Genomic DNA, 21,408 nt, shown 5'->3' with positions numbered 1-21,408 from the left:
CGACTCTGGAGTGAGACCAGGCTCGATTAGTAAACTTTCTGTTGCTGCCATCACCAGAGCAGCTCCCCTCCTAATGTCTGCGTGGTTAGCATGAGCTAACACAGCAGCAGAGGCTAACATCCGACACAGAGCTGTTAAAGGGTACTAATAAACTCACACCAACACCTAAATGGCTCAACTCATCGTTAAACCTGGTAATAATAGTTAGGTGAAGTTAGCCATGTGATGCTAACAGTTAGCCCTGTCAAAATGTGTGTGTGTGACTCTATTAAATGTCCCGCAGCAACAGCTGCAACAACTCATACAGTCTTTGATGTAGTGAAGTCGAGCACAAATTAAGTACTCTATTGGTATCAGTATCACTTTAAGTGTACTGGTATCGATGCTAGTATCGGAGTTTTTAAAATGATACCTGGCCCTAATCAGCAGCTTAGGAAAATACATATTGATGACCTGCTGTTCATTGCACGGAGAAACAAATAATTGTCTGCTCATCTCAGTTAATAATAACATAATACATACTGCTAATTCCAAAGGTAAACCTGGTTGCATCCTATATGTCATTCTTCTTTCTTGGTCTTCATAAAGACTCTTTTATCAAACAGGGGTGTGTATTTTTAAACCTCAGTCATGAGTCACAGTCTTGTCTGCCATTGTTAAATGTGATGCCCTATAAATGCGGACAGATTTTGAATGTTTGTCAGTGTTTCTATTGTTCATCAAATCGCTCTGAAAGTGAACCCAAATAGCAGCACTGTTGTCATTATACTTGTGGTGTGGACTCTGCCATCCACTTGGGTTAGAACTATTTTGAAAACAATGTACTGATAGTTGTTATAGTTATTGTTCTTGGTCTAGACAGCCCTTTGATTTCAAACAGAGGTAAACAAAAGCAGGCTTCAGATGAAAAAATCAAAGACTGTCTTGTGAATGGATAACAGGCAAAGTTTAATAGCTATAGAACATTAGGTTCAAGAATGTGTTAGAAACACTGTCAGCAGATGGCTTTTTAATGCTTTCAACTGACTTTTGCAATCCTGTCATGGGATCATAACTATGCACTCAATGGCATGTAAAAATCGATGTAAGCTAAAACTGCCTACCAGTCATAGTCGACCAGGCTAGACGCTTGGTAAGGTTGAAGGTTCATTAGTGCAGTTTTGTATTTCTCTGTAATGTAGCACAGTGTTAACAATGTTACTGATACTATTCTTTCTCACACCTTAAACTCAAACCATTGTGTTGCCCCGCCCAAAATATATAATCTAATAATTACATTAATATCGTAAACATGCGGGCGACTGATCGACTAATGGCCCTAGATGATGACTATTGGTCGACTGGGAAAATTCTTAGTCTGGGGCAGCCCTACATCACTTATCCTACAGCTCCATGCACACCTTTGCTACGGAGAAAGCTTGACAGGTTTGCCGTGCCAAGTTATGGTCACTAATCTATGATTGGACAGTCATGTTCAGGGGAGGGGCTTAGTGAACGGTCATTCGGTAAGAGTTTAATATGTTGGCTCTGACAGTCTGTAACTTCACTTCTTTTTCTCCCCGTTCCACACCAGGAGGAGGACCCTGACTGTGGCGGGGCGTCCAGCCTGAGCCCCTCGCTGTGGCTGATGGTGGCCCTTCAGCTGGCTCTGCTCTGGGTTTTGACTGGCTCCAGACCCCACGCCATCCCATCATGACCTCTGAACACCCTGATCACCCCCTCTGTCTCTCCCTATCTCTCTCTCTGTTATCTCCAAAACGGCAACCAGCATGCAACGCTGCCACTGAAATGACGAACGCCCGATGAGAAGAGCTTGTGACAAACAAACAAAAACCTGTGAGCCCCCTACATCCTGCCAGTTTCTCCTTTTGATACCTTCATTTTCGGGGGTTTCTCAAAGCGATTTCACCCGCTGCAAGGGTACAAGTGACAACAGAAATGTTTTATTGGAAGATATGGGTTGAAAGATAAGAAAGAACTCAACCTACGCCTATCCTTCATCTCTTCAACGCTCCCCGCCAGCTGAGATTAGAGGAATCCAGAGATTAATTTTGATTGGCGACTTCTGAACTTTCTCTGGCTTGATGTCATTGATGAAAGAGATCGGACTGCCTTATAGTATTAGAGGGATTTAAATCACCATGGAGTGGGAGGGGTAGGGGGGGGGACTTGCTGTTTATTAATATTGAGCAGTTTTATTCACCACTGCCAGAAACAGCGCTGCCTTTTGCAAGCGTGCAGTTTATTTTGAATCAATTTGCGGTGGTTAGTTTTTAGGTATTTATTGCTTTGTGGTTGAGAATTCGGCTAGGATTGCAGTACGAGATGCCAAATTGTTACATCACAACCTCATGCCCTTCGTTTGCCTCCGTTGGGTTGCTGAAAATAATGTTGTCTCAGTCTGATTTTCTAGATAGCACTACGCAGAACATTTTCACAGTGTCTCTGGGGGTTCGAAAGATGTCTCTTACTTTCACCCCAGTGTTCTCTCATGTACAGTAGATACTGTATTTGCAGTGTGGAAATCATTGTTCATTGTTATGTTTATGCTCAGAAACCAACCCTTCAACTGCCACAGAGGGCCTGCTGCTGAGTGTCGCTGATCATTTAATCATCAGCCGCGATCGAGAGTAGTAAATTATCTAGATTTTCCGACTTGATTGCTCCAATGAAAACTTTGTTGCCATAGTGCGTATTAACCAATCAGGGTGAGCCTGGCTGGTCTCCTATGCATGCTCGGTGGACAGAATCTCTTTAGTGCCATGTGGACTGTGTGACTCAGATGAACGCTTCAGCTTTGCAGACTGTGGCTACTGAATGGAAAGAGTATTTATTTGTTTTACTATTTATTTGACTGAGGCGACAGGACGGCGTGCTACTGTTTCTTTTATCGCCACCAGGAGGGAAAACGAATGAGGGGGATGTGAGAGTTTTTATTTGACGGTACATTTTATTTGCTGCTGTCACTTTTTAAAATTATATGACTACTATCTGCACTGCGATTCAAAGTGCAGCTATTATTTGTCTTCACAGTTTGAACCTCTATCTCGATGTGGTCGCGAGGTTCCCTCTTGCAGTTTATTACACTGTGGTATGTTATCACCCCGCAGAAATCACTTGGCTTGTGATCCTCTCTACTGCTGTATTTCATTTCCTCCAATATAAGTTCATCTTGTTTCATTTTGTGTGCCTTCTTTTCCATTAGTTACAAATATAAAACACGCCGAACGTATCCGTGATAGTAAACAGATGGCACCGTAGGTGGTTTTACTGATAGTGTCATCTTGTTCGAGCGCAGCGCAGTAAAATTGTCAGATTTAATAAGAAATGCACTCATCAGAGATCTGCCAAAATAATGAATAACAAATCTCGCAGGACCAAATCCAAACTTGCAATGCGGTACTAATTATAGATCAGAAAAAAAAAATTAATTTCAGGATGAAAATCCATGTTAAAGTGCTTTGTTTTTTGGGGTGTTAATTTATGTTTTCATACAATATTAAAGATTAAAAGACATAAATTCAGCCAGGCAGGAAATAGTATATCAGGAAGCGTGAGATTGTTGTAAACTTGATGGTTTGTTCGTCGCTGCTGTCAATGACTACGTTTACATGCACAAAATATTCCACTTTTTGCCCTTTTCCCAAAAAAGACATGGGCCTCGTTGCAAAATTAACATTGGATTCATGACACATTTACACCAGACCATTTTGTTCTTTCCACTATGTGTATCTTAGTGACTCAGAGTTATCCTCAATTGACAGGCACGTGTATGAGCACACTGCCACGCCCCCTCTATCTCAGGACATACGTTTGCCCAGAGGTGTATCTTACAGAGGGCGCTGAAGTTGTTTCTGTGCACGTATGAAAGCCCTTAAACACCAGTTTGGGGCCGCCGATGAGAAAGGTGAAAAAGTTAATTAGCCGTTTGTCACTCTCTTCAAACATGTTTTATCATGTCTCTGATGCGCTCTCTCCTGAAGGTATAGACTACAATATCTTCCAGCAAGGTTAGATATGCTGTCTTAACACCTGCTTGGAGGTACATCAGAATCTTTTATATACCCTAGATGCCTCTTAATAATAATAATAATCATAATTTTGTGGCACAAAAAATTGGTGGGAGTAGCCATCATCAAAGGCAGAGTCAATGAAGCTACGTCTGGGACACTCAGTATTTAGTTATGAGGATGTAAAGACGTCAAATAAGTATATAATATTAATGGTTTTAAATATTGACAGCACGGTGGTGCAGCACATGGGTTCGAAACCAGGGTGGGGGAGCCCTTCTGTGTGGAGCTTGCATGTTCTCCTCGTGTCAGCGTGGATTTTCTCTAGGTACTCCGGCTTCCTCCCACAGTCCAAAGACATGCAGGTTAATTGGTGACTCTAAATTGCCCATAGGTGTGAATGTGAATGGTTGTCTGTCTCTCTGTGTCAGCCCTGTGATAGTCTGTCCAGGGTGTACCCTGCCTCTCACCCAATGTCAGCTGGGATAGGCTCCAGCCCTCTCGTGACTCCCAACAGGAAAAGTGGCTACGGAAAATGAATGAATGAATTCAATGAATGGTTTCAAATATTGTTTGTTAAAGCTTTTACATTACAACAGGGACTTTATTGGTTGTGCGTACGCAGGGCCTGTGGCACATCAAAATTTGTTTGCAGAGTTTGAACAAATTCAGGTAAGAAAATATTGATGAATCCCAGATTTGTGTGTAAAACATTCTTAAGTACGGTTTAAAGGGGATAGATATAGGATTCATACTTCCCGGCCAGTAGGTGTCGCACTCACACTCACCCTCTTCAATTCTACAGGTTGCCACGTATTTTCGGCCTGTAAAAATTTCCTAAACATTTATTTCTCTACTGTAATTATTTTTTTCAGGAAAATATAGACTTTAATTCTACACCTTTCTGGACGTGTTGTGGATGTGTTATTTTTGAAAAAATATTCGTTTTTGATGAAACAGCTATACATATGACCTTTAAGTGTGGATTTGTACGTACGCAATGTTTGTGAATGAGGCCTGATATTCCTACTAAGCTGTTTACAAGGCTAATGAAAATGAATATCCCACTCATATCCACATTTACATGCAGCTGTGCATATTTTCTCAGAGTTTTCCACCAGTGGCAGATTTCTTTGACCACGTGAACATAGCTGGGGTTGCAACGTTTCCACAAAAACCTGCATAAAACCTGATAACCAAGTCTTTCATGATGATTTAAAGTAGGTGCATTTCTCCTTTTGACCAGAAATGTGAGCTTGTCTTCTTGGCATGCATCACTACCCCAAAGCCTTCTAAACTATTGGCAATTTGGTTTGTGCACAATGAATCCATAACAACACACTGAGCTGAACATAAACGGGCAATAGACAGTGTGTAGCAAACTGACGTAAAAACCCCAATATTCCGATCATTTGGAATCCTACATTCAGAATATCCAAACGGAAAATGCTGTTTATATGACCTGTATGAACTTCAGAATTTTGTCGTATTCCAGATAACAGTGGAATAATGTGCATGTAAACGTAGTCAATGAGCAGCCCTACAATTTTATCATGGTTTAGGTGTCTGTTGGTTCCAGGTATGAAATGACAATCCCAGGTTATATTAGTAACCATTACATTACAACAGTTAAGTGATATCAGATACTTTAAGGACACACTCCATTGTTTTACTGCCTAATAGCACCCCTAAATAAATAGAAGAACTAATTGGGGGGCGGCATTAATTACACCACGAAAACAAAACCAGAGAGTGAATCTTTTATAAGTGTGTAAACTATAAACAATGGCGCATGTTTGCAGGAAACTACTTAATGTTGTGGGGAACTGAAAACCACAAGTTAAACTGTGTGCACCACATTACCACTAACATTTGTCTCTTCACAGTTGTTTTAATTGCCGTTGCATCATACTGGATAATGTCAGTTTTAATGTTGTATGCATTCCTCCGAGCCCGATCAAGGAGTGCTAAGTTTATCCGTCTCATTGGTTTGATAATACCCCCATTATTAAACCACCGCCAGCGCCATCAGCGTCAGGAACTTATCCAAGTGGTCTGTGGTGCACTTTTCTCTCTCAATGTTTTCCTCTATCTTAAACTATAACCTTCCAACAAAAACAATGTGGTGAAACTAACAATGGTATTTATGCTCCTTATTTACTAACACTCAAGAATATCAAGTGCCATATGGGACTCTCTTATTCTCTTGTGGAGAAACCTATTATCTTAATACAATATTTATGCAATTTACCAAGGCAACATGTAAGTCTCATAAATTGTTTCCCTGTGCTGCATGATAGTGGCTTACAAATTGAGTTTCAAAAGAAAAAAACATATCCGGTGTGCTCCTGCTTTAGTGTGTAGTGTTCGGAAGCAAAATATTCTGAGTGTCAGGCATTTGTTCATGATATGATAAGGTATGATCAGCTATTACTGCCTTTCTCTTGGGGGGACAGCATTTGGCTCCGCCCTGGTCTGAGTCAGCTGGGAAGGAGAATCTGATTGGCCAGCGGGATGTTTGAATGCACTACTCAATCTGTCTGATTGGTTCAAGCCATGTATGAATCACTATTATTTAAGGACCCTACCAGTGATTTAGCAAGTTTAGACCAGTGACTACGAATCAGAAATACCTATTACTGCAGAGTATTTCGCAAACTAGTTGTAGTGTTTCAGATTTTCAGCCAGGTTAGTGACTTTGGCAGGTCCCCAGGAAGAGAGCTGGACTTTTACCAATTTGCCAAAGTGTACAAACTATGTAACTACAACTTCCAGGTCCATCATGTGATGGCATTAGCCCAAAAAACACAGTGGTTTCCAACTGGTGGGTCACGGACCAAAAGTGGGTTGTGGGTCCATTCTGAATGGGCCGTAGGTAAATCACAAGAGTGTCAAGTCTGCTTTTATTTTGAAGTGCCGTTTCCTGCTGTAGAGTGAGTGACTAACGGACAGCTACTTGACAGAGACAGCAAAATAGCTTGACGACATGGCCAAGCGCAAGTATGTTAAATTGCGCTGACCTTGAATGAATGACAAAGGAGAACTCTGGACCCCATGGCTGGACCAGTTGGGAAGCACAGATCTAGATCAGTGGATACATTTTTTGAGCATCACAACATCCATTTGATCAGATAACATTTCGAAGGTCTATAAAAGTCGCACAATTAAATCGTTTTATCGCCATTCAAGTTAGCAGAAGGCTAAAAGGAGGATAGCCGCTCAGCTGGCTAAAGTCTCTAGGACGCTTGCTCTATGGGTCCTATGATGCGGAAGATCTGGGTAATTTTATACTCGGGACGTCTAACATTTTTAGCTTCATGCGCCACTGAGCAACTTTCATAGGAATGACCAGGCGCGTCTCAGTCGCTGTAACCAGTTTTCTACATCCATGGGCTCTAGTCGGTCCATTGATTTGGTCCAGGCTGAACTCATCAGCTATCGTAAGGACTGCCATGAAATCTTGTACAGACGTTCATGTTTCTCAGATTGGCCCCCTGAATCTAACGCAACCAGGTTAACTTTTGTGTCTTAACAGCTATTGGATTCAACGCCATAAAATTTGTATGAATTGTGATCACTCCTATGGTCCCCATACTTTTCATCTAGCGCCATCATCAGGGCAAAAGGCAGAAAGACGAACCTCTCCCGAAAATTTTAGTGAGGAATGAAAGTTTCGGACTCGATGTGCAAACTCGGTGAGCAGACTCGGGGAAGTACGTAGGCATGTTTGAAGAGTCTGCTGATTGATTTTTAAGCTGTACAGAAATTAATGGAAAACAATGGCAGCTTGAAAAGAAAGAAAATGCCTTATATATGATAGATATGGGGAAAAGTGGAAATGGTCAGCAGTAATAGGCTTTGAAATATTCATGAGTCACTGTATTGCAAAAACACTGGTATGGTCCTTTAAATCACTTGAGGCAGAGATGTACACTGTACGGACATGAAGTGAGTGATGATACACACCACCTACTCCAACTGGATGCTTTTAGAAATGCACAGTTAACATGCATTGTTGTCCAGATGTTCCATTCTACTCTTAAGTGCTAAAAATCAGATGCTGTCACTTCAGGAATAATATACTCTCGATGTGATATGAAGTGTTTTTGACTCTGTTGGTGCTCTCTGTATGGATCGTGTGGGTTGGCCCTTTTTATTTCTGGAATCTTGAGGATTGCTTAATGTGTGTTTTCTTTTTCTTTGTGTCTGTTACCTTGCTGCCACTCCTTGGCAGACGAATGGTGGGCCTGTCAGTCAATCTTTCTCTGCCTTCGGTTTTAAGGCAGGCTCTTGATGGAGGCGTCCACCACGTCGCCCCTCGCCAGACTCGGCTTTGGGAGGGCCTCAGTGGGCCCCTCTGTCAGGCTCCCTCGATTGTGCTTTAACATGTTAACACTTTAGAGGAAGTTGATTCTCCAGAATCAGTCGTGTAAAAATTTGTACAAAACTGATGTTGTTCTCAACAAAAAGAAAAAAGAGCAATGTTTATAATCCTGGGGAGGAAAAAACGTGTTTATTCATGTGCAAATAAGGTATATTCAGAATAAAAGTTTATGATTACTATCTGTTGCATTGCGTTTAGAGTTCTGGCTCATGTCCTTTTCTTGCAAAATATCTCCGCTTTTTTTTTTTCACAGCGGATCAGATTTCTGTTACTAACTTCTGTCACACTGCCAACACACATTTCCCATCCAAATGTGTGTGAAAATGAGAAGGAAGCACCCCGAGTCTGCTCTCCCAGTGTCTAGCCAACATCAGAAAATGACGTCCAGCCAAAATCAACAATGTCCAGGAAAAGAAAGGATGGAGGCGTAGGTCCAGCCACATCTCTCTACAACATTGAATTTGGCTCAAGGACACGTCCATTAACAACGACCCGTAATGTTCTCTGGTCATAAATTTACAGTAATTCCTGTTTTCCCTATTGCATGTTGATCAAATGGTAAGTGACTTTCTCGTTAGCGCAGCCCGCTTTACACTTGAACCTGAAACCAGCTGTGCTCAAGCCCAGATTCTTAGAGCCACTATTCCTCACTGCCCCCCAAAGACAAACTACAGGCTCATTTTACTCTTTATTATGGACGTTAAATACCAACCCTAGTCCTGTATGCTCTACTGCCATGAAGAAAAACTAAAATCCATCAGGTGCTTGGGGACATTTTAAATGTGACCAATTACAACGTCTTTAGTATTTATTTTTAATAAAAAATGGCCTTTATTGTTGGTAGTACAGCTGGTGAATGACTACACAGAGACCAATAATATGAAATTACATATTTTACAGACCCTGTGGCAGAAATTGATTACAACAGCATCGAGTTAAACTTTGTGAAACTGCCATTTTAGGTAAGTATGATTTGATGGCTCTGCAATCAGCGAAGAAACTGAATAGCAATTCAAAATATAATTTATCAACATCGTAACTTAAGTCAGGTAATTGCAGTCCAGTGTGAAGGATTTAGGGGGCTATACTGGCAGAGAAGGAATTTAATAAGTAATCACCTGAAAAATAAGACTCGTGTTTCTTTTACCTTAGAATGAGCTGTTTATTTCTACATAGGAAGCGGGGCCTCGTCCACACAGTCCGCCATGTTGTGCACTGGCATGTTCCAACAGTAGCCCAGAATGGACAAACCAAACTCTGGCTCTACACAGGGCCTTTTGTGTTTTCATGTCAGCCATCTTAGTTATCAGCTCTTCGTGATGAGCAGCATTGGATAAACACTTATGTTTAATTATAATCAGTACACATTATAGCAGTGGTTCCCAACTGGTGGGTGGCAGTCCAAAAGTGGGTCACGTGTCCATTCTGAATGAACTGCAACTGACTCGTAAACATTTGTAGAAAACACTTTATTTTGAAGAGCAGAGACTGAAGTGAAGAAGTGTTGTTTCTTGCTGTAGTGTGAGTGACTGATGGAAGGGTTTCTGTGAAGTGCTGTAAAGTTTAGTTGATCAAAAACACACATTAAACATGGCTTAATAGAGACAGTTACAAACACAAGTACACAAATCAGCTTCACTATAACTCGCAGCATTCACAGACAAACACATTTTCCCCACAAATACAACATGTTAATGATTATAGCACAAGCCTATGGCATTTTACATTGTATAAATTAGCGTAGCGGCTAGCAGACTTTTCCTCTACTCATATGAAACCAGGGACAACAGCAACATTTAACAAAGTTAACGTTACAAAATTCAGCTCCATTACAACTCACAATGTTCACTGATAAAACAACTGTCTTTTACTAAACATGCTAACATTATTAGCTCAAGCCTATGGCATTTTACATTGTATAAATTAGCCTAGCAGATAGCAGACTTTTCCTCTACTCATATGAAGCCAGGATAAATCACACACAAGACTTAAAGAGGTATTTTGTGGAGGCTTTATTGTCTTCACAATTAAAGACAATAAAGCAGACTGTCACAGACATGCCAAACAGCATTGGAGAAACACCGATTTGTAACATCAAACTGCTTTATTCAGTGTTTTTACCACTTTTAATCACCTGGTCCGTTTGTTTTGGAGAGGAAGAGACCTCTGTGGATAATTCGGCTCCCTGTAAAAAAACTCCTGACCAAAGAACACTGAAAATATCCTAACCAGGAGTTCACACCTGGCACATGGGAGAGGTGTCAGCTGGTAACAATTTACAGTCCTTCTCGCGAGATGCCAGTAAATCCTATACTCTTCTCCTTTGAAGACATGACACAGTAGCCCACATATCTTCAACCCTCCTGGATTATGACTTATGTTATATTTTGTAAGCGTAGCATATTTTTCACCACATGTAATCTCTGTTTTTAATGTATTCTCTTTCCATGCATGAATATTGTATGAAAGATTTATTTTCATGCTAAAAACCATGTTTTCCGGTGCGGTGACAGCCCTCTGTCTTTCTTGGATTCCACTCTCTCCCCCTCCTAAACTCTTCCTCTCCAAAAGTGTTATTCCTTGTCTGTCACGGATGAGTTGCGATGTCAACAGCACACGCTGGATTTCCTGCCAGGGGCCTCTAGATTTCGTGTCTGGCAACAAGATGACCCAGTCGGTTTACACTGAGAGGTCACTCCTGTTGTGTTTTTGATTGTTATCCTAAGTCTTTGGGCTTGTGTCCCTCTGTCACTGATTGATATCTGGCCTGAAGTCCCGTTTGTAAACAGCCTCTAGAGTAAATATGAAAAGTTTATTATTTAAGTAATTACATTTGGTGGTATTAACAGTCCCCTCATTACACCGCCAGATTTGTTTTTCCAAAATGGGCTTTCTGAGGAGTGTATAGATGGTGTCACATGTTGTTTGTGCACCAGAGTGAACTTTAAGTGCTTTAGAAAATGGGATCTCATATGCCTGACCGGGAATGGTCACATAACTGTAGCTCACCGCTTCATTTATATGCATGTTCTGCTCTCAAAACCCTCTCCGCCTTTTCCCAGATAATGCTTACTCTTGCATTCCTCGCTGTGTGAGATGAAGACGATATGGTTCCTGCGTTCTCCCTTCCTACTCCATGGAAGCGATCATACAGTATGGTCGGTTCTTGATTACTGAGAGGTACATTGTCCCCCACACAAAACCTCTTTAGTGCTCGCAGACAAACCCAGCTGACCACCACTGGGAGAATCTGTTTTTGCACAGATGCAGGCTACAAAGGATCCAGTAGGCACATGTTTGTTGGGAAGAAAGAACAACTTTGAGGGTTGTGGTTGGGCGGAAAAAACAACTTTCAGAGCCAACAACAAAGCGCAAGGATTAGACCACCATGTCATGGTTGAGGTTTTGGTTGGTCTCCCATCTCCTGTCTCTTCGCTCTTCTGTGTAATTTTAAAGGGTGTTACTCTGACTTTGTGCTCAAGGGGGACATCTGTTACTACCCTGATCCCAAATGAAGTTCGTACCCCTTCATTTAAATTTCAAACACCTCATAAAGGCTTTTTTGGCCCAGGCTCAAAACCCAATCACAACTGCTGTAATAGATATGTTGTGATACTTATTAGGCACAGGGGAGATCTCATTTCAGGGAAGCTGAGATTGATATGTTTAGCATATATTGTACATCCACTGGGACCTTTTTATGCTGAGTTTGCATGTACTCCCTGTCTGCATGGGTTTTCTCCAGGTGCCTGGTTAATTGGCCGCTCTAAATTTCCCATAGGTGTAAATTGGAGTGTGAATGGTTGTCTGCCTCTAGTTGTTTTCTCATGTATACTTCAGACAGTGTCCGGAGTTGCCCTTTCACACATGTTGCACACAACAGGAGAATTTAGATTGTTTCAGATGCGATCTCACCTACTGGAAAAAACTGCGTAAGGTTTAGGCGAGGGGTGTTGCTTGGGTAGAGTATGACGGAGATAGGACATGACCTAGAAAGTGCCCAAACTGGCTTTAATTACACTGGGGTCATGAAGCTGGTTCATAATTTGGAAATAGACAATGAGTCTCGATGATGATTTTGGCTTCGACCCTTGACGACAGAGGTTCACAAGTCTCATTGTGTCACCAGGTAGACATTTTCGTGGCGTCTTTGTTTAAACGACCATTCGTCTTCCCCCTCAGATGCTTGTATTCCGTCAGTTTTGCGCCAGTCCAACACGTCCTCATTCCATGTCATCAAATACCCCGTTGGGGTCTCATAGTAACACGAACGCCACAGAGCTGAAACAAGTTGTAACACTTCGTTAAGGTTGATATGGTTGTGGTTAGGTTTAGACAACAAAACTACTTAGTTAGGTTTAGAAAAAAGGTTCATGAAACCTTGAGATGGGGGAGCCCTTCAGCGTGGGTTTTCTCTGGGTACTCCGGCTTCCTCCCACAGTCCAAAGACATGCAGGTTAATTGGTGATTCTAAATTGTCCGTAGGTGTGAATGTGAGTGTGAATGGTTGTCTGTCTCTATGTGTCAGCCCTGTGATAGTCTTGTGACTTGTCCAGGGTGTACCCGCCTCTCGCCCAATGTCAGCTGGGATAGGCTCCAGCACCCCTGCGACCCCCACCAGGAAAAGTGGTTACAGAAAATGAATGAAAATGAAGAAAAAAGACCACATTGTGGGTTAAAATAAATGTGTACATGTGTGCTACATCAGTGCGCAATGAACATATGTATATTGCCCAAATTTATGTTAAAACAACTTTGATTTTTGGTTACGAATGGCACACAAACTGTGGTCTCCTGGCTGAAAGTCTGGTTTGGTTTGACCCACCCACCGCTCCTCCCACCCACACTAGGTGGACTGTCTCGCTCTTTATGCTACATTAGCTGTTCTCAGCGTTAACTATTGCTGCGGACGGGTTTAGATTGGAGTTTGCTGACAGCCTGTTGTGTCTTACAAGGATACTGAAAGCTGCCTTCGGTGTCGATATCACAAAGTAGTGGTATTTGACGCCCTGGGAAAGTCTAGATAAGTTTAGGGTCACAGTGCCTGTGTGACAGGGATGTCTATATGTCAGCCATGTGACTGACTAGCTGGGATTGGCTCCAGCCTCTCTGTAACCCTCTAAAAGATAAGCCAGTAGAACTAATGGATGGAAAAATTGATTGTACCTCTTATTCAGAAAGTCTGTACCCTGAGGGTCAGCAGTCAGCAGCATGCAACTCCTTGCATTCTAATGTTTATTTAGATATTAGATTATGATGAAGGAGATTAGAGTGAAGGTATAGTATTCTTTCATCATGCATGCAGAGGGTAAGCAGCTCCTGGTAGCTCCCTGTAGTTTCAGGAAAATGTATACCTGCATGAAAATACCTTTGATTACAGTGCAGTTTATGTAAAACACTGACATGAGCTCCATCCTTGTTTATCAGTTTGATTTAATTATTACAGTGATAACCACATGGAACTGTGTGATGAGTTCTTGATCATTATTTAACTCTGATATATCTCTAGACTAGTGGCGTCCCCTGGAATTTTCATAGAGGTGGCTTGATAGGGTTGTTGAAATCTTCAGGTGGCGAAAACCAAAACCAAAAGCCATAAGTGAGATAGCTTGCCGACACTGCTGAATCTGATTACATCAAAAATTTTAGTAATGCTAACTATTTTAAGTTTAAAAAAGCAATCTTCATTTAGCATAGCTAACTTAAATATTTTTCATCACCTTTAAATAAACGCATTTTATTTATCTGTAAGGAATTACTTAACTTTTTTAAATTAGTAAAGTTGTGCAAACTCCTATGATTAAAACATTTGCATTTTTTTTTTTAGCTTTTACTCAAAAACCCTAAATACACATAGCAATTTATTTATATAACATAACATAAATTAAAAACATATGAACACAGACAATTTAAATACAAGTCACTGCTTTAGTAAACATTAAGCATTGATCTGACATTAACTACAGAAACTGTTTGGCAATACTTCCCTTGCAAATACATAGGGTTATTAGACGTTTTTTTTTTAACGTACTAAGAAATGGCCAGAGGATTTTGTTTTACCTATGGATTTTTTTTTTTAATCATAGGGCATCAAATCTGCTAGGTTCAGCCCTGTGAACATTTTCTGACAGGAACAAAAGTTACAGAATTAAAAAAAGAAGTCTTGAGATAACATGTCAAACCCTGTCTACTCTCACACCTGGCCAACTGCTGCATAAAGTAGGCAGTCTTGACGGATTGTTAATTTCATGAAGTTACAAAAAATGTCCCATGCAGAGCTCCCATTTCTGATGTCAGAGAGGTGTGGGTCATTGGGATGATCCAACAAGCACTTTGATTGAACTGTATTTTTAAGAAGGAAACCCTTAACCCTAGAGTTTCCACTCTTTGAAGCTTTTTTTGTTACTCCCAGAATTTGGTACATTTTGTACAATGTCACGGCTGTTTTTGGAATCCAGGTGCAACCCAGCAAGGCGGCAGTGGGTCCACCTCAAAACGATGGTCTGGAGTTCACACATCAAGTGAGCTCATGCAGGACTGCCTGGAGGCCACACATGCTCTCTCTGGAAGGTGAGTAATGTCACTGTATGAATGTGTCACATTACATTTGAGAATGAGAATTACAGCAGCGAGGAAGGAGGACAATATGGCCTACACATGAAGTGGAGTGTCCACTCATAGGATTAATTGTTAAAGCTGCGATAGGCAGAAATCTAGAAAAGGGGATAATCTGAAAATACACCTTCCTCCTGCAGCACACCCCTCTCTGTCCTAAGCCCTTTCCACCAGACGACTACGAGCATATGCACATGCTTCATACAGTGTCCCAGTGTTTCCCATACTTAAATTTATTTAATCTCATTTGATTGCAGAGTTACCCTCAGCTCATTCCTACAGTCCCTCCTTGGCCTTCTCTCTCTGTTTATCAGAACGCAAATGACAATGACCTAGGTAGCTAGCCACCCCACGGTTCCTTCACTTCCTGGCACCGTGGACTGTTTCTGCTGAACAAGAGCGAGCAGCAGCTCAGGAAATAGACCTTCAGTTGGTGGCTGTAGCAGCTTGAATTCAGCCAGTGCAAACAAACCAGCACTGGGTGTCGCAGCAGGCTGTTTTCCAATGCAAGCACCAGGTCTAACCTGTGTAATGGCAGCAACAGAAAGTTTCTTGATCCAGGGGGGAATGGGGAGTGTCCAGTCCCTCCCTGGCTGGATTCCGATTGCTTCAGTGGCCACTGGGGGTCCATCTCCAGAGGTGCTGCCTGCTCTCCTCCCAGCGAGGTGGTCTGTAGCAGCAGGAAGTGAAACAGAGGACACACTGTGTTTCCAGGCTCCAGCATTAGCTAGTTTTAGTTATAAACGCTAATACTAGCTACAGTAATCTAATAGCTTCACCTTCTCTCTATCTCTAAAATGCCTCGTGCCGATATTGATACGAGTTTTATGTCTTTTATTGTCAGACTCTCTGTATGATAAGTCTGCTTTTCTTCTTTGGGTTGCTTTGCAGTGTAGGTAGTTATTGCCAGTGCTGGAATAACAACTGTCTCTCAAAGATTCTCAGCCGTCTCGGCAAAATCAAGCTTTCAACAAAGGCATTTGTAAAGAAACAATTGAATAACAATATGCTCAGAGGAGGTTATTATGGATTTTTTTGCCCAGTGAAGTAAAAGTTAAACTGCCTACCACAGTTTTAAAATAGAAGAAATAAAAGAGAGGTGTATCGTAGAATTTCCACATAAGCAAATGTCGCTTGCATGATAAAAGTCATGGCGTATTCATGACGCATAATATCACATCATCGACTTCAGAATAACTCTTGTGTGTACAAACAACTCTGCAATGATGCAGTTCTTCTGTAAATTAGCAAGAGAAATTATTTACACAGCCTTGTGCAACCTGAACCACCAGAAAGCTCATAAACAAGCTTCATGGAAACAATTGAATTGGCAAAGGCAAAGCTTTTCCATCGTCTTTCCAAAACAGCCTGAATTCCAAATCTCGTTCACCTGCTCCTTTCTGCACCACTTTAGATCCCTATTTAGAGCCCTCACTTTGTGACTCATCTGCTGGTCATTTATGCACTCACTGTGTTGTAATTACTGCAGTCTGGTAGCACTGTTTTTTCATGTTCCTTTCATGTTTTTTGGCCGCAGAGAAAGTGAGGCTAAAGTGAAGGCTCCGGCTGTATCGGGAAAACAGAGAAATACCCAGGGCAGATGTGGGACGCCCTCCCTCACTGGGCCGTGCAGTGACCAGTACAAGAGGTTTGATGTGGTTTTTGAATCATCAGCATCACCCACGGTTTTGTATCAGCTGTCCCTGACTGGAAATATGAGTGGTCCTTATCTCAGGGGAGAGGAGAAGAGAAAACAGAGGAGCACTTACAGAGATTTGCAGACGGACCTGAGGTGAAAAAGAAACAAGCTGTCAAAACTTTGTCTTTAAATGATGGTGCGCGGACAGGAAAAGGGGAAAAAATGTTCTGCTACCCTTGAAAACTGATGGAGAAGATTCATCTGCATGACTTTTACTGATTCAGCAAAAACTATGTAATTTGGAAACCTGTCTTCACAAGGATTTAAAGGAGCAGTGTAACATTTTGGGAAAGGAGTTCGGTTTTTGCTGCCTACTGACACCTCTAAAGCTCACTGATTAACATTTTATATCTCATTTGTTTAATCATTTGTTTAATTAATGACTCCAGGAAGACCTTTGCCTTATGACAGAATTCTCAACTTGTTACAGTTTCCATCTTCAGTCTGACATTGTGTCCACTCAAGGGTGTCCATTCAAGGGATCGATATCTTCCTTGACCTATGCTGCACTGCCTCCACAATCTCCAGTTGTGGTGCTTTGCTTTGTTTCATTCATATCCATAAGCTTTTAGAAAATGTGCACAAACATGGACGAACTGAACGCAGAGTATGGACAGAAGGTTCCGTCTGTCTCCATAGTCGTATCTAAAGCCTAGTTCAGACCAAAGATTTGCGACAAGACGAAACCGTTTTAGAACGTTGCAGAGAAAAGTTGCAGCGGTGTGAACTGGCCGGTCTGAGCTCAACTCAAGCCAGCTGATGGTGTCACATGCAACTTAATCTCTATATACAGACTCTACATTCAGTGAATGTAGAGTCTGTAGGCAAACCCCGGAGATCTTGCCTCCAGAAGAAGAGCGGAAGAGCCCTGGTTTCCGGTTGTAGGCTGTTTGTAGTCCGCGTGATATTGACCAATCATGTTTGAGCCGGCTGCAGTTGTTGCCAGGTTAAACGGTCCGTGCGGTGAACTAACGAGGTGGAACATAATTGGCGTCACTGCAAACTCTGAATCCATCGCAGTGGTTCAGCATATTTACTTATATAAAAACGGAAGTCAGAAACAGAAATTCCTCCTCCGCCCAAATCAAACCAGAATGCCAAAAAATCGGGGGTCTGCCCCGAGAGGCTGTATCGCCGTCTGCCAGAAGTCAGACGCCGAATACAGCCGATGGGTTCCGAGAATGCGTGCAACTCGGTCAAATCGCCAGTGGCAGGTTTTAGAACGTAAAGCATGTCACCTGTTTCAACAGCCAATCGGCTTGTGGTGAAGTCTGCTGGTCAAGTCAAAATGACTGCAGACGGCGTGTTCACTTGCTGCAGCAGGTGCTACGTCCCCGCCGAGCCCTCTGTTTCTGTCCTCATGGTGTGCCAGTGTCAGAAGGTGGGTCACTACTGCTGCTCACTGTATGTGCTTATGCCCCCCCATCACTGTCCTCATTCATATTTTAAGAAGCTACAAAATATATTCAGCCACAAAATAAGCCTGAAAAGCTGGAAATCAGAACAGAAGTACAGAGAGTTGTTGCATAGAGATGATACACTATCTCATCTAGTTGCATTGGTGTGAACCGGCAGGTTTTTAGAACGTTGCAGAACACAGCATTGCAAGTAGCTGCCTGTTTCAGCTCGTCTTGTTGCAAATCTTTGGTCTGAACCGGGCCTTACCTTGAGCATAAATGAGCACTTACAATACAAATTGTTCAGTTAACAACTAAAATGGTTACAGAATGCACAACCTAATCTTGGTATTGAACATTTCTGCAAACCATGGCTGCATTACGTTTGTATGATATTATATCACGAATACACTAGCTTTCCATTTCAACAGCAATGTGGTTAACATGTGGTTATGCTTAGACACAAAGATGACTTGGTTATGTTTAGGAAAAGATCATGTTATGGCTTAAAATTCCCCATTTGGGGCGCCCATTAGCTCACTTGGTAGAGCAGGCACCCCAGAGGCCCTGTCCTTGCCACAGCGGCCGTGGGCTTGATTCCAACCCATGGCCCCTTGCTGAATGTCATTACCTACACCCCCCCTCATGCTAATAAACTCTCTAAGCAATTGAAGGCGAAGAAGCCCTAAATGTATCTTTAAAAAATAAAAATAAAATACCCCATTTGAGTTGCACAATTTCTACAATTTTTTGGTTTAAAAAAAAAAAATCAGGCTACCAAAAGCAGGGACACTTTTGTACCTAAATAGCCACTGAAAACCAACCATGACTCACTGAATCACAACTGCTTGGCATGCATCTCATCTAGGTAACCCAATATCCACCATCCCCTCAGCCTCCAAATTAAAAAGTCAGCTTACATATTACAAAACCTTACAAACGTTAATATAATACGTATAAAATGTACAAATATAACATATTTATGGTTTGCAGAAGCATACAATGACTACATTTTCTTCTGGCAACTGGGCTGAGAATACAACAAAACTAAGGTTTTCTTATCTGTGCCGACAAGTTTTAAATTAGTCATTAAAACCACAAACAATGTTTCATTTAAACATTGTCTCAGAGACAAATATCTTAACACCAAATCTATGTCCTTTGCTGGATTCCACTGGAAGTGAATTAAGAAAATATGTTTTTTCTGTGACTTGGATGAGCCGGCTCTATACAGGAAATGATGGTTGTTCTGTTGATAAGACTAATCTGTTGACGAGGCAGTGAAGCAGGATGAATCAGTCTCGCAAACTGAGTACATGGTAAAAGTAAATTGGACTGTCAAAGATTTGTCAGCATCTGGCCCGTGCTCTGACTATTGTTTCCCTCTGTACTTTTAGATTTTTAACTGAGCAACTGACTGACTGGCTGATTGCCTTACTGTCAGATCAAACACACAGATTTATGCTCCGAGTCATAAACAATGACTAACACTGCCAGACAAACAGTTCCCATGAGTCTTACGGAGTCTCCCGTTACAGAGACGGGCACAGATAGATCAGATACGAGTACATTTACATAACACAAACACACAGCCAGGCAGACATCTTTTACTCTGGTAGAGTGTGAGTTATTTCCTCTGTTGTGAGCCCCCCGGGTGTCTGATCGGGACAGCCAGTCAGCATTTCAACTGTGCGTAATAATAATGTGCGTGATTAAGCACTGAGTTCTGGCACACACAAACAAAAAGATCAACTCTCTTAAAGATCCTCTGACACGCAGAGCCCGTCTACTGTGGCTCAATTAACCTACAGCTGCATCTACCGACCGGAGCTATACAGATGTGCACATTCCTACAAGCCCACACACACACACACACACACACACACACACACTGTATATGGATAGCCTTCCTACAAAACTACGGGCACACAACAGATAAACAGGCTCATAAATCCTTACAGCCACACATACATACAGTGTGCAGAATGTAAACACATGAACACATAATGCTACATGAATTACTTTTCTGAGTAAAGGTGACTCATTTACAAAACCTCTACTCCAGACCACTTGCACAAACACACACCACCCACACACACATACAGAGAGGGTAAAATTACAAGCATGCAGACAGGCAAGTGCTGCACCTCTCCCAACACAGTTATCAAAGGGTTGCCGCGTGATGAACTCATGTAGGGATAACTAGATTCTGAGTGCGTGCAAAAGTGCATGTGTGTGTGTCTTAATGCATTGTTAGTGCAGTGGCAGTAATGCTTCAGCATTTTGGGATATATATACGCGCTTTTGCATTCTTGCGAAAAGAGGCTTTTTATTGATCTCAAGACTACTTGATGAAGCTAAGGCTAGCAGCTGAATACCTTAGCTTAGCATGAAGAATAGAAACAGGAATGGTTTGCTGAGAAATCAACTCCGTAATTAATACATTATCAGCATTTGTGATGTCATCAAAGTTACTTCAGTTTACACTAGTCTGCTACTACAGACAATAAAATACATGTTTGCTTTTAAACTAAATTGTTGGTATTTTGCATAGGTATTTTGCCACCATGGAAATAAGCTCACATTAGCTTGCGAAGGTGAGCTAACAGTTAGCCAGCTAGGGCGCTAGCTGTAGTACTAACTCCATGATCATAAGAGAGTACCATTTACTCAGTCACATTAACTTTTTTTAAAAAGCCACTACAAGAAAATATGTTCTTTGTTGGATTGTCAAGGGGACAGTGAGACATAGATGTTTGTTTCTAGCTGCTAGAGTTAGTGGGCTAGCTGCGGCGCACTAGCGTTAGCATGCTAACATTTGCATGCTAGCCCGCCAACTGTAGTAAAATAGAATAACTCACTGAATTTTCAACTGATTATTAATGAAAGTAATAATATTATAGTTATAGTTCTGGCTANAAAGTATTGTATAATGAAAGCGAGGCTTATGGGGAACCAATGTAAAGCGCATGATAAACCATTGACCTTTATATATGAGCAGTGGGGAAAGTTATTAATTTAAATGATCAAGCCATTGATAAGTTGAAAGCATTAGCTAGCTTGCGCCTCTTTGTACAGCCCTGGCTGGCAGCAGGGCTCTTTTTTGATGACATCGCAAACGTTGATTGGCTGAAGCAGTTGTTGTCCCAGGGCTATCATAAAAAATGTTGTTCTCAGCATAGACATATATACATAGACGCCGCATCGACTGCCTCAGCGCGTCCTCGCCGGCCGCCATCTTGGATGGGTCTCGCTTCGCCTCCACAGTGCATTCACTTCTATTGAGGAAGGAGCTGTATGCAC

The 21,408-nt window shown here is 41.7% G+C and overlaps 1 protein-coding gene across 1 annotated transcript in view; it reads left to right on the top strand.

Annotated features, from left to right (window-relative positions):
• Positions 1-8,567, top strand: part of LOC126385156 (voltage-dependent calcium channel subunit alpha-2/delta-1-like) — a 164,467-nt gene extending 155,900 nt beyond the window's left edge. Inside the window, exon 40 of the mRNA XM_050036726.1 lies at positions 1,574-8,567. Coding sequence (XP_049892683.1) covers positions 1,574-1,696 — 123 coding nt within the window. The 3' untranslated portion in view covers positions 1,697-8,567. The remainder of the gene's footprint in view (positions 1-1,573) is intronic.
• The last annotated feature ends 12,841 nt before the right edge of the window (positions 8,568-21,408 follow it).

Source organism: Epinephelus moara, chromosome 23, assembly GCF_006386435.1.
Source record: "Epinephelus moara isolate mb chromosome 23, YSFRI_EMoa_1.0, whole genome shotgun sequence".
Classification (NCBI taxonomy): Eukaryota; Metazoa; Chordata; class Actinopteri; order Perciformes; family Serranidae; genus Epinephelus; species Epinephelus moara.
Note: the sequence above shows the minus strand (reverse complement) of the source record. Positions and strands in the feature narration are given on the sequence as shown.